General features: G+C 39.1%; 1 protein-coding gene across 1 annotated transcript in view; it reads left to right on the plus strand.

Moving 5' to 3' along the window:
• notch3 (notch receptor 3) overlaps positions 1 to 6,458 on the plus strand; it is a 92,890-nt gene extending 86,432 nt beyond the window's left edge. The window contains exons 33-34 of the mRNA XM_051920870.1: positions 569 to 666; positions 895 to 6,458. Of these exons, the coding sequence (XP_051776830.1) occupies positions 569 to 666; positions 895 to 2,388 (1,592 nt within the window). The 3' untranslated portion in view covers positions 2,389 to 6,458. The remainder of the gene's footprint in view (positions 1 to 568; positions 667 to 894) is intronic.
• Positions 6,459 to 12,879: the final 6,421 nt, after the last annotated feature.

The raw sequence follows: 12,879 nt of genomic DNA on the forward strand, positions 1-12,879 counted from the left end.
GTCTATTTGTGGCACCAGACTCCAGTGAAGAATGTTTTCTAAAGGATCTCGGACTGCAAAGAATAATACCAATAGTAACGTGATTTTAAAAATACAGCAATTTTGCTTGATACTGTACACACAGTGGCAGCAACATGGGCGACTCGTAATTCAAGTTCCAATGACCAGCACTTCTAATGCAGTGACTTTATTTATTTATTTATAAGCACACCAACACAAAGTCCTTGCAAAGGAAACAAAACATTTCAAAGTAGCAAGATAAAATGCATGGTCATAACATGACACCATCACAAATCTCTGAGGGAGTCTTGTAAACAGGTACACATACTGAGGAATGCACTGATATGCTATACATTGGGAAATTGTTGTTCTGTATGCTTGAATAATACCATTGTGTTGAAGAAAATCTTTTGTACTTTCTTATCATTGTTGTCAGACAGTCTAATGTACAGCAAGTTAACAGTATCCTTATTGTAGTGATGAATCTATCCTCTTTTGCAAACTAGATCAGCTCTTTTGAGTAGGTAGACACACTTTAGACTGAATTTCATGTGTTTTTATGCTCCAGGAAAATCAGCTTTGCATTGGGCGGCTGCAGTTAACAACGTGGAAGCTACGCTGGCATTGCTAAAGAATGGAGCTAACAAAGACATGCAAGACCTAAAGGTATTATTTATGTTTTAAACTATTCATTTACATTTAACCTTGCTAAATTGCTTTAAAGAATATAATTTGACCTGATAATAATCAAAGTTGTTTATTAATAAAATGTAAAATTTTGCTTTATAAAAACAATATTTACTTAAGAACACATTTTGCTGCCACTATTAGTCTATAAAATTGTCCAAGTGACTGAGATATGAAATTATGACACAATTTCTTTAATTGTTTTAGGAGGAAACACCTTTGTTTTTAGCTGCTCGTGAAGGCAGCTGTGAAGCAGTGAAAATCCTACTGGACCACTTTGCCAACAGGGAGATAACTGATCACATGGACAGGCTTCCCAGGGACATTGCCCAAGAGAGAATGCACCATGACATTGTGCAACTGCTAGATGAATACAACACCGTGCGTAGCCCGCAGGGCCATGGTGGACAAACCCATCATATGGCAGGGAGCCACACCTTGTCCCCACTCATGTGCCCACCCACTGCTTTCATGCCTGGCCTCAAGCAGACACCACAGGGCAAAAAAGCAAGACGTCCCAGCTCCAAAGGGGTTGGCATGAACAGTAGTCAGCCACACGGCAGCCTGTCACGAGAAGCTAAGGAGTCTGCAAAGGCCAGAAACAAGAAGTTGTCACTTGACTGCCAAGGATCGCTGATGGAAAGTTCTGTCACCCTGTCGCCAGTGGACTCTTTGGATTCACCAAGGGGTGGTTATGTCACAAACCCAACTTCTCCTGCCATCGCTTCACCCGGTATGTTTCATCCTGCCTCATCCATGTCTGTTCCCTCCACTCCTGTGGTACACAGTCTCCTAGATGGCCCCTTTGCAGTCTCTTTGGCACAGTTAAGTGATATTGGAGAAGTGCCTGGTCCTGGTCAGAGTGCAGCCATCTTGTCAATGAATCCCATGCAGTCACGTGTTTCAATGTCTTCAGTCAACGTCAGCACAGGTCAGCCTAACTATGTTCTAAATGCTAGCCAGCTGGGTCTGAACTTGGGTATGGTGAACCCAGTGAGTGTTCCCTTTGATTGGCAAACACATGTGCCTACCACTTCCCAGTGTAACCAGCATGTCATTAACCTGGTGCACCCAATCAATACTCAGGCGGGCATACATCAGCAGAATCAGCAAGTGGCTCTTCAGCAACAAGGCCTCATTTTGCAGCACCAGCAGCGCCTGTTTCATGGTTCACAGGCCCTTGTACAACAACACAGTCCAGTGAAGATACCAATTGTGGTGGAACAGCAGCAACAGCAACAGATAAGTCAACCCCAACAGCAGCAGCAGCAACCACCTATGCACAACCAAGCCTTAGCCAATCAGCAGACAATGGCTAGACTAGGTTCATCCACCCCACCAGATGGTCAGCCGGGCCCTCCACCTCCTCCTCCACCTGCTCAACCCACGCAGCAGAGTGCTTCACAGCCCCAGTTCTTCAAGCAGCAAAGTAACCCTGCAGTGGAGGACTACCCCACTCCTCCTTCACAACACAGCTATGGATCAGCACATGACAACACGCCTAAACATTACCTGCACTTGCAGAACGAGCACCCATACCTGACTCCCTCTCCGGAATCTCCCGAGCAGTGGTCAAGCCCTTCTCCACATTCCATGTCTGACTGGTCAGACTCTGCCCCCAGCCCTGCCATCACAGGTCCGGTTCAGACGCAAATCCCCCATATGCAGGAACAGAACACCAAGATGCAGGTGTTTGCATGAACCGAAAACAACATGAATGGACACCAGAGATTGAAGCTTCTCTGTACAACGGTGTACAGCACAGTAAATCCCAAAAGATGATGTTTCTTCTTTGGAGTTTTACCCATTGCTGTTTGTTTGTTTGTTTTCAAAAAACCTTTTTTGTGTTTTTTCTAAACAAAAAAGGTAAACAAGTTGTCTTATAAGACATTTTTTGTATGAAGTAAGACATTTTGTACAGAGAATGCTCTGGAATATGAAGAAGTCTTTAATTTCAAAGACAAGGTAAAGTTCTCGTGGGAAGAAAAGATACTTTTTTAGAGAGAAAGAAAAGTTTGAAGGAAATTTCTTAAATTTCTGTTTTATTTATTGCTGTATTGCTAGTGATTTTATTATATCACTGCCTGTACCTCTTTCTTAGTTTTAATCCCCATTCCCCAATTTTTTTTATCACTGCCGATTCATTTCTAAAGAAAATGAATTGTATTTTTAATAGTATCACTAAAGTAACTGTTCTTATATTTTTTTAGTATGTGTGTATTTCTGTGTGTGTAAATTGCAGGCGCTTGCTGATTAGCACCTGGGCAGTTAATGTCCTAGATATAGCAAATTGGCCAATGTCTACTGGGACTAGGAGAAACGTATGTGCCGCTGCAGCAAGTGAGGAATGTTCCTGTCTGTGATGGGTAATTTTGAGTGTTGATAGGTGGCATACATCTTTACGAGTAGGCACATTCTACCCAGTATTATTCTCTCCAAGTTGGTCATTCCAGTCCCTTATAATTATTATCACCTCATAAGCTATTACAGCAGTTATGTTAATTATTTTTCAAGATAACAGGTTCAGAAATTAGAAGAGTACACTCTGTCCAACCAACACAGTGCCTGTCCTTTTCAAAAGGGACCTGAGCCAGTTTTATGAAATATGATGCACTTGCCATTTTTCTCCGTGGCTCCCTAGAGGATTGCTTCCACTGGACCCATTCTTTCACCACCTGAATATATTTTTAATTTTTTTGTTATTTTTGAGGTAATGAAAATGTTCAAACAAACATTACTGCAGTGCTCAATGCATATGTGTACAACTAAGTTTAAATTGTTTCTTATTCATTGTCAGCTTTGTTTAACTGGTTAAGTTTCATTAGCAAGCAACTGATCTATAAAAAGCATCTTCATGTAATTTAATCCTGTGCTGTGATTTTACGTACATAACTTTACTGAAACTGCCTTAGTTTTTTTTTTTTCCAATTTGTAATTATTCATAATGCTTTTTTTCCTCATTACGGTGCATAGTTGAACTAATCATATTATCTATCTGGCTGCTATTTTCATTATGTATGAATTTGTTGGTGGAAATGCATTATTCAGCAGTGCAGTAATCAGTATTGTAGTATTATAGATTCAGATTGTATGAACTCTGTATCATGTTGCATAGGCTTGTATTCTGTAGTCCTGACTGTTGGGTCTGTTTGCAGCCATGAGGTCAGCCATATGTATGGAAGTAAGCATGCACCACTGCTAACATACGCAGCTTGATATTCTGGGAAAATAAGGCCTGTGGACTATAAACGTTAGTCATTTGTGGTTGATGTAAAAAAAAATAATGAAGTTTCCAAGAAAGCAACAATAAGTTTTTATGGGGCATAAAGGTAGGAGGGAATATAATAAACTGCAGTCATGAAAAAGAAGTACAGTAGAATTTATTAAAGGGGACCAAAGGAATTGCAGCCAAAAAGCTGTATGTGCAGACCAAATTAAATAGAGTGGGTAGACAGAACCATATCAAGTGTTAGGGGAGGAGGGATGTCCTCAAAAAGGTTCCATATTTGGGCTAAAAACAATCTTGGCCAACATAGATCCAAATTTGTCCTGAAAGGTCAGAACTCATTCAACAGTAAATATGGGAATTGGGCACAGAGAACTTTAAACGCACTGCAATCCAAAGCGTTGAGGTACTCGGCCAAATGAAGCACAGTGTGAAAATGGGTGATGCTGTCTGACCCCCCATCCGAATGTAACATGCAAACATATGGCAATAAAGAACAATAATAAAAAGGAGAACGGAGCTAAATCTTCCAAATTTCAGACGTAAGCCAAATATGTTATGAACCTACACTGTTTCAAAAGAACCTGTTGAAAGCTCCTCACGTTTTAAATTTAAGCATATACTGACCATATTGGTGTTTAGAAATGGCATAAAATAAAGGACTTGGGTACTTTGTCACAAAAAGAATGAGAAAGTTAATTCCATGAAGTTCAGATGCACTGCCAAATCTGCAATCTGCTGGTACTTCGCTACATCTGTCACTGGTTATCCTGAAGGCCAACAATATTTTTCCATAAAACCAGCTTTTCTCAATCTGTTAGGCTTCTCTCCTGATAGTACTGTACTGCAGCTGTCCCATGAAGTGCTAAACCTTTGTACAGATTTTACAACTGGGCATTCTTCCATATGAAATATTAGTATGCTCATATACTATAGATAAATAATTTATTTTATTGCGTTCTTTTATCCTAAGTACAGTTTTCTTTTTAGTTGACTGAGTGAGTCTCCCTGTTTGTTTTGCTAACCACTTGCCTAGACACTTATTTAGGCTGCATGACGTGACTGAAAGGATTTGCTTAGGTAGTGCAGTTTGATGTCAAAATCAGACAAGCAAGAGCTGATGCATAAATGGTTGCTGCTGTGCAGCTAAGGCCGTCAGACTCTTGATGTGTGTGTTTCTTTTTCCAAGTCAGTAAAATAGAAAAAAAAAAGAGGAGAGGCATAGGGTTCAAACGCAATGACTATTTAATTGCAGAACTGACCAAACTGCATCACAACCCCTTAAAAGCAAAAGTAATTGTTGTGTGTCAAGCAATGTCTTAGAAGGTGACAAAACATGACATGTATGAATTCTCGGAGGTATGTATTGCTGTGTATTGCTTTGGTGTAAGAAAGCATTCTGGGTTGGGTTTTTTGAAGGAAAACCATCCAAACTACTTTACCCAGATGTGTCAAAAAATACATTCCTTTGCTTCTAACATTTCTGTACTTTTTGTAGAAATGCACATGTTTGTAAGAAAGGCCGCTCATCTACATGAACTTTGGTTCTTCACAACAGGGGTTGCAATGATGTTCTATACCTTCACTGACAATGTTGTGAGGTCACTCGCCGGTGTCACAACAGGTCAACTCCAGCTGCTACTCAAGTTCTTTTGTTTGTTAGTTCTTTGTTTTATTTGTTTGTTTGTTCTTAAAGAATATATGTGATATATGATCAAAATTAGAATGGCATTGACGGAATTATGATCAAATTCTAGAATCTTTGCAGCCTTATAAAGGTGCTTGTAACTGTATATACAGTATTGTTTCTATACCATATATACAGGCATGCACTGCATCTACCTATAGGGCAACATAGAGCTACTGTAAGGACACTTAAATTTCATGCAAATGCTCAAAAGGAAGCATTTAATTGTATTTCACATAAGTAACAACTCTTGTTTATTGCCTTTTTAAGGCTATGATAAATGCACTAGACCATTTTATTAAAATATAAAATTCAAAAAGTTGCCAAAAAAAGCTTAAACCCAACCACCTCGTCTCCATGAAACTGACTCATACGCTGCAGTCAGAATAACAAATAATCATCCCTGTGGTGGAGGTCCTTAACCTCGACACCCGAGATGAAAAGAGCAAACCATCGCCAGCCTGACTCTCACTGCATTCCTCGCCATTCCCGATTCAGTGCAGCCCTGTGTAAAAGCTCTGTGTACATTTCAGAATTTATTATCCTGTTTGTAAATATTTCTGTCTGAAGAAATTTATTTGCTTCAGAAGTCTTATCTGTTAAAATTGTTTATTTACTAAAAAAAAGAAAAATGTATTTCCTATTTAGCATTACAGAAAAAATTGAAGAGGTAACCAAGATTGTCTTGGTTTTGTATTATTAGAACTTTGTTAGAATGTGTTTTTTTTTTTTATTAATTTCAATACTTGTTTTTAAAAAAGTAGTTCAAGACTTGTACAGAAACAACTTTCTACATTTTTGTATGCAAATTACAAGTTGTAAAGTAAGATACTTCTAATAAAACTGTAGGTAACTACATACTTGTGCTTCTGTGGGTTTATTCAGTGTGGACAGACGTTTTGAGAAGGGCCGCTTTCTTATTGCTGTAGTCTCCTTTGGAAAAACTGTTTAAAGTGTTTTCTTCTAGCCACTTACAGATTCACTTCTCTCTTTCCATTTATTTGTACAGGTATTTTATTATTATTATTTATAAAGAAATAACCACATATAAAGACAAAGTATGGAAAGTTAAAAGCAATTTGGTATTTATTAAAGAACAATAATACCAGTAGAGGAAACCATAAAAGAGAACATAGACAGCAAAGTGTGGATAGATAGATAGATATGTATGTGTGTGTGTTTGTTTGTTATTTATTTATATATTAGGTTTAGGTTTAGGTTTCTTTATTTAGTCATATTTACACAGGAAAACATGAAATTTGCCTTCTCAGTTGCATCTAATAACAGGTAACAGACAGAATAAAATAAAACAGACAAATAGAAATAAGGAAGGTTAAGGTAAGGCAGTTAGATAAAACATATTTATACCAAAAAAAAAATATGTATATATATATATATATATATATATAATATAATATTGATTCAGACTATGAATGTAATTACCCCGATCTACATGCTGTTAAATAAATGAATCACATGCTGTGGCAAAACGTAAAGAGGCTTCGCCGCTGACGTCTGAGGTTCGATCCCCGAGAGGAGGTGCAGTGAGTGTGTATGCCTGATGAGCCCAGAATTAGGGCGAAACACGTGTCACGTACTCTTTGCATTATTTGACACTAAAACCATGCTATATATGTATATGTGTATACAGTTATGGCAGAAATTATCAGCACCCTTGGAATTTTCCTTGACAATGCACCATTTTTCCCAGAAAATTGTTGCAATTACAAATGTTTTGGTATCCACACGTTTATTTCCTTTATGTGCATTGGAACAACACAAAAAAAACAGAGAAAAAAAGCCAAATCTGACATCATGTCACACAGAACTCAAAAACCGGGCTGGACAAAATTATTGGCACCCTCTACTTAATATCTGGTTGCAAGCCCTTTGGAAAAAATAACTGAAATCAAGCGCTTCCTCTAACCATCAACAAGCTGGTTACACCTCTCAACTGGAATTTCTGACCACTCTTCTTTTGCAAACTGCTCAAGGTCTCTCAGATTTGAAGGGCGCCTTCTCCCAACAGCAATTTTGAGATCTCTCCATAAGTGTTCAATCGGATTTAGATTCGGACTCATTGCTGGTCACGTCAGAACTCTCCAGCGCTTTGTCTTCAACCATTTCTGAGTGCTTTTAGAGGTATGTTTGGGGTCATTGTCCTGCTGGAACACCCATGACCTCTGACGCAGACCCAGCTTTCTGACACTGGGCCCTACATTGCGCCCCAATATCTTTTGGTAGTCTTCAGATTTCATGATGCATTGCACACAGTCAAGGCATCCAGTGCTAGAGGCAGCAAAACATCTTAGAACCTCCACCATGTTTGACTGTAGGTACTGTGTTCTTTTCTTCATAGGCCTCATTCTGTTTTCTGTAAACAGCAGAATGATGAGCTTTACCAAAAAGCTCTATCTTGGTCTCATCTGTCCACAAGACGTTCGCACAGAAGGATTTTGGCTTCCTCAAGTACATTTTGGCAAACTCCAGTCTGGCTTTTTTATGTTTCTGTGTCAGCAGTGAGGTCCTCCTGGCTCTCCTGCCATAGCGTTTCATTTCGTTCAGATGTCGACGGATAGTTCGAGCTGACACCGTTGCACCCTGAGTCTGCAGAACAACTTGAATATGTTTTGAAGTTGATTGGGGTTGTTTATCCACCATTCGGACTATCCTTCATTGCGGTCTTTTATCAATTTTTCTCTTCCGTCCACGTCCAGGGAGATTAGCTACAGTGCCATGTGTTGTGAACTTCTGGATTATGTTGCGCACTGTGGACAAAGGAACATGAAGATCTCTGGAGATGGACTTGTAGCCTTGAGATTGTTGATATTTTTCCACAATTTTTGTTCTCAAGTCCTCAGACAATTCTCTGCTCTTCTTTCTGTTCTCCATGCTTAGTGTGGCACACTCAGACACACAACAGAAAGGTGGAGTCAACTCTTCTCCATTTTAACTGGTGTCAGGTGTGATTGCTATTATTGCCAGCACCTGTTTCGTGCCACAGGTGAGTTCAAACGAGCATCATATGCTTGAAATAAAACGATTTACACACAATTTTGAAAGGGTGTCAATAATTTTGTCCGGCCCGATTTTGGAGTTCTGTGTGACATGATGTCAGATTTGTTCCAATGCACATAAAGGAAATAAACGTATATACAAAAACATTTGTAATTGCAATAATTTTCTGGGAGAAATGGTGCATTTTCTGGGAAAATTCCAGGGGTGTCGATAATTTCGGCCGTGACTGTATATGTATGTATGTATGAAGAATGTCAAAGATGAAAGTCGTACGGCAGCTTTTGACCTGGCGATTGATGTTTTTCGTGAGATGCCTCTGCTGACGATCAGATGAAAATGTTTGCACGTCTCTTGCTCTTCTCTACCTCTCCTGACATTGTTTCGGTTGTCGCTCTTTTTGCTCCACAATGTTGGGGACAAAGACCCATTTCCCCTTGATGTACCTGTCCTCTGCTCCACAGTTTAAAATGACAAACCGATATTGTGATTAAAGTGCACATCACAGACTTTCATTTAAGGAGATTTTCAGACATTTCAGTCACACTGTGGCCCCCTCCCCATTTCAGGGCACCATAATGTTTTGGACGATTGGCATTACAGGTATTTGCGATTCCTCAGGTGGGCTTCATGGCTTCATAAGAGACCTCGGCTTGTTTCTCTACCCTTTGGAGTTTGTAGTTGCTGTTGTTCAACATGAGGACAAGAGCTGTGCAAGTGATATTCAAAGAAGCCAACGTGAGGCTGAACAACAAGAAGAAAACCATTGGAGACATCGGGTAAAACTTTAGGATGACCAAAATCAACTGTCTGGAATATCATGAAGAAGAAAGAGCACACTGGTGAGCTCAGTATTCACAGAAGGGCTGGTGGGCCAAGGAAGACCTCCACTGCTGATGATGACAGAATTATCCTCACTATGGCAAAGATAAAGGCCCATACCCCTGTCCGACAGACCAGACACAGTCTTCAGGGGGCCGATGTGTGTGTGTCAGAGACGACTATCCGCACAAGACGTCATGAACAGAAACTCGGAGGCCACACTGCAAGGTGCAGACCACACAAGCAGGACGGCCAGATTACAGTTTGTGAAAAAGGACTTCCTGCAGAATTCTGGGAAAAGGACTTGTGGACGGACGAGACAAAGATGAACCTCATCAGAGTGATGGCAAGAGCAGAGTGTGGAGATGAAAAGGAACTGCAGAAGATCCAAAGCAGACCACCTCATCTGTTAAACATGGGGGTGTTATGGCTGCCACGGGTCCTGGCACACTTCTCTCCACTAATGACTGCAGTGGTGCCATGAACTCTGAGGTGTATAGAAACATCTGATCTGCTCAAGTTCCAGTAAATCTTCCAAACTCACTGGACGGCACTTCATCCTATGAGAAGATAATGACATCGCTGGGGCAACACAGGAGTTTGTCAAACCTAAAAATGGAAAAGCCAGCCATTTTGATTTCAATCCAATTGAGCAGGCCTTCCATATGCTGAAGAGAAAACTTAAGGGGGCAAGCCCCCCAAAACAAGCAGGAGCTGAAGATGGCTACATTAGAGGCTTGGCACAGCAGCACCTGGTGATGTCTGTGAGACTTCAAGCAGTCCTTGCATGTCAGGGAAATGCAACAAAGAACTAAACATGACGACTGCTGTAATAGACCCGCCATTGCTGTGTGCCAAACATTATGGTGTCCTGAAATGGGTTGGGGGCCTCGCTATGACAGAGATCCCCTGCAAATGACAGTCTGCACTTTAATCACAAGTCTGAATTGTTTGATTTGTAATTTTATACTGGGGGGGGGGGGGTGATCAAGGAAAACAAAAAATGACTGTCCCAAATATTTGGATAGCTTTGTAGACATACCAGCCTGCAGTGTGTCGGCTGTTTACCTAAAGAGGAAATAGTGAGGGAGTGAATCGGTCACTCAGCTTTATATATAGAGTTATTTACTTCAGAGAAAACTAATAAATATTTAAATAGACAATAAAAGATGACGTGTTGCTTTTTAATAAAGCACTTATGGATTTAAGCCATGATCCGACTCTGGACAGGACACGGTCATGCTGACCCCCTCGCTCACTCGTGCCAGGGCTAATTTAAAGGCATCGAATAAACGTCATATGAATATCTGAGATCGGAGAGGGAAGATAAGAAAATCATCACAGCTACAAACTGTGCGCACAGATGAAGAAAATGAGTCTCTAGAATGTTGAGACAACCATGCCAGGTTCTGTGCCACCCACTATTTTATTTCTCCTTTCTCAATATAATACAACAACACGTGCTGTATTAAAGCTCACCCAGTGCGGTCAAAATGGAAACCTTTTTCAACGTTGTCTGTAATCCGTGACTTTTCCAGTTTGGACTGAAGAGAAGTGTGTTCTCTTTTCTTTCATCCCACCAACCCCAACACAGAGGTAAAAAAGAAATTGTGTTTTGTAGAGCGTCTATTCCTTTTGTAAATCTTGAAGTCAACTATTATATAATTGCAAGTTATGAATCAGAAGTGTACGGCACATCGGCTCGCGTCGCAAGCGGCGGAGACTCTGGCAGTAACCCTCTGGTTTGCAGTTCAGCACTTTAGCCACTAGAGGGCAACAGCGCATCAGGTAAGTCAATCGTGTGGAGCCTTTCGTGATTAACCAGCGTCTGAAGAAGGACGCAATACTTCGGACAAGATTTCATAAATAAGTAAAAGAAATGTATTGTTAAATGTTACAATAAGTAAATAAAAATAAAATAGGATGTGTCATAAATATGTCACGAATTCGTGTCGCCTTTTTCTTTGTATTTAATTAATTCTTCATTTACTCCTTTCAGTGACCCTACGCGAAACTACGGTGGAATATTTCGGACAAAGTTAAATAAAGAAATAAATAAATGTTTTGTGAAATGTGGCAACAGGTAAATTATTTAAAAAAAAAAAAAAGATACGTGTTATAAATAACTAAACGTGTCCTGAAATTTTGTTGCTTACTTCGTCATATGTGGATTTAACCGTTTTTTCATTTATTTTTTTAGTGACCCTACGCGAAACTATGAAGAAATATTAAGTAAATACGCACATCAGTAAATAAATACATAAATAAAGTACTTTATTTGTCTTCAGGGGGAAAATTTGGCTTGGTACAGAAGATTAATACTTAAATGTTATTAGATTAGATCATCTTTATTAATTGCAGGGAGAAATTTAAATGCATACAGCAGCAAAAACAAAAATCCAAACTGACAGGACAAATAATAATCACTCAATAGCTAGTTTGGCAGAAATTGAAAAATGAATTTAAAGAGTATCCACATGTAGTTGGGAATGTTACCTGATGGCAGTGGGCAGAAAAGACCCCCAAAGAGTGTTAGAAGGAGTCTGAGGCTAGATAGATAGATATTAATGTTAGTATAGTAGGCAGGATAAGATAGATAGATAGATAGATAGATATTAATGTTAGTATAGTAGGCAGGATAAGATAGATAGATAATTAGATAGATATTAATGTTAGTATAGTAGGCAGGATACGATAGATAGATAGATAGATATTAATGTTAGTATAGTAGGCAGGATAAGATAGATAGATAATTAGATAGATATTAATGTTAGTATAGTAGGCAGGATAAGATAGATAGATAGATTGATACTTTATTAATCCCAAGGGGAAATTCACATACTCCAGCAGCAGCATACTGATACAAAAAACAATTTTAAATTAAAGATTGATAACTATGCAGGTAAAAGCAGGCAATAACTTTGTATAAATGTCTAAATCAGTGGTTCCCAAAGTTGACTGGGCTCCGACCCACCTAACAAAAACTGCCAAATTCGGGACCCACCTCTTAGCCGTCTTAAAAAGGGGGCATAAAATATTGGTAACGCTCAGATTCCCTAGTAGTGAGTCGCGGAATTACTTAATGGTGTCTTATTTGTTCGGGCTGTTTATTTTGTTTAAAGTATTTTTTTCATTTGACATTAATTTGTTATCATCACAGACAACATATATTGTACTTTAGCTCACAAACAGTCACTATGGAAATTTAAGCGTCACCAATATGAATGAAGGACTTTTCAAATAAGAAAAAAAACAACTTTAAGTTACAATTTTTTATTACTTAAATACCTACAAGGACTGTTATTTCAATGAGAAGGGTGTATTTGTTTCCTATTTTTTGTCATTACAGCTTTAGCATCAACTTCAATTTTAGTTACTTTTAATCACAGTGAGTTTGATACGTCCAATTTATTTCGGTGTTTAGTTTTAATGCTGATCATAG

The sequence above is a fragment of the Erpetoichthys calabaricus genome, chromosome 17, assembly GCF_900747795.2.
Source record: "Erpetoichthys calabaricus chromosome 17, fErpCal1.3, whole genome shotgun sequence".
Lineage (NCBI taxonomy): Eukaryota > Metazoa > Chordata > Cladistia > Polypteriformes > Polypteridae > Erpetoichthys > Erpetoichthys calabaricus.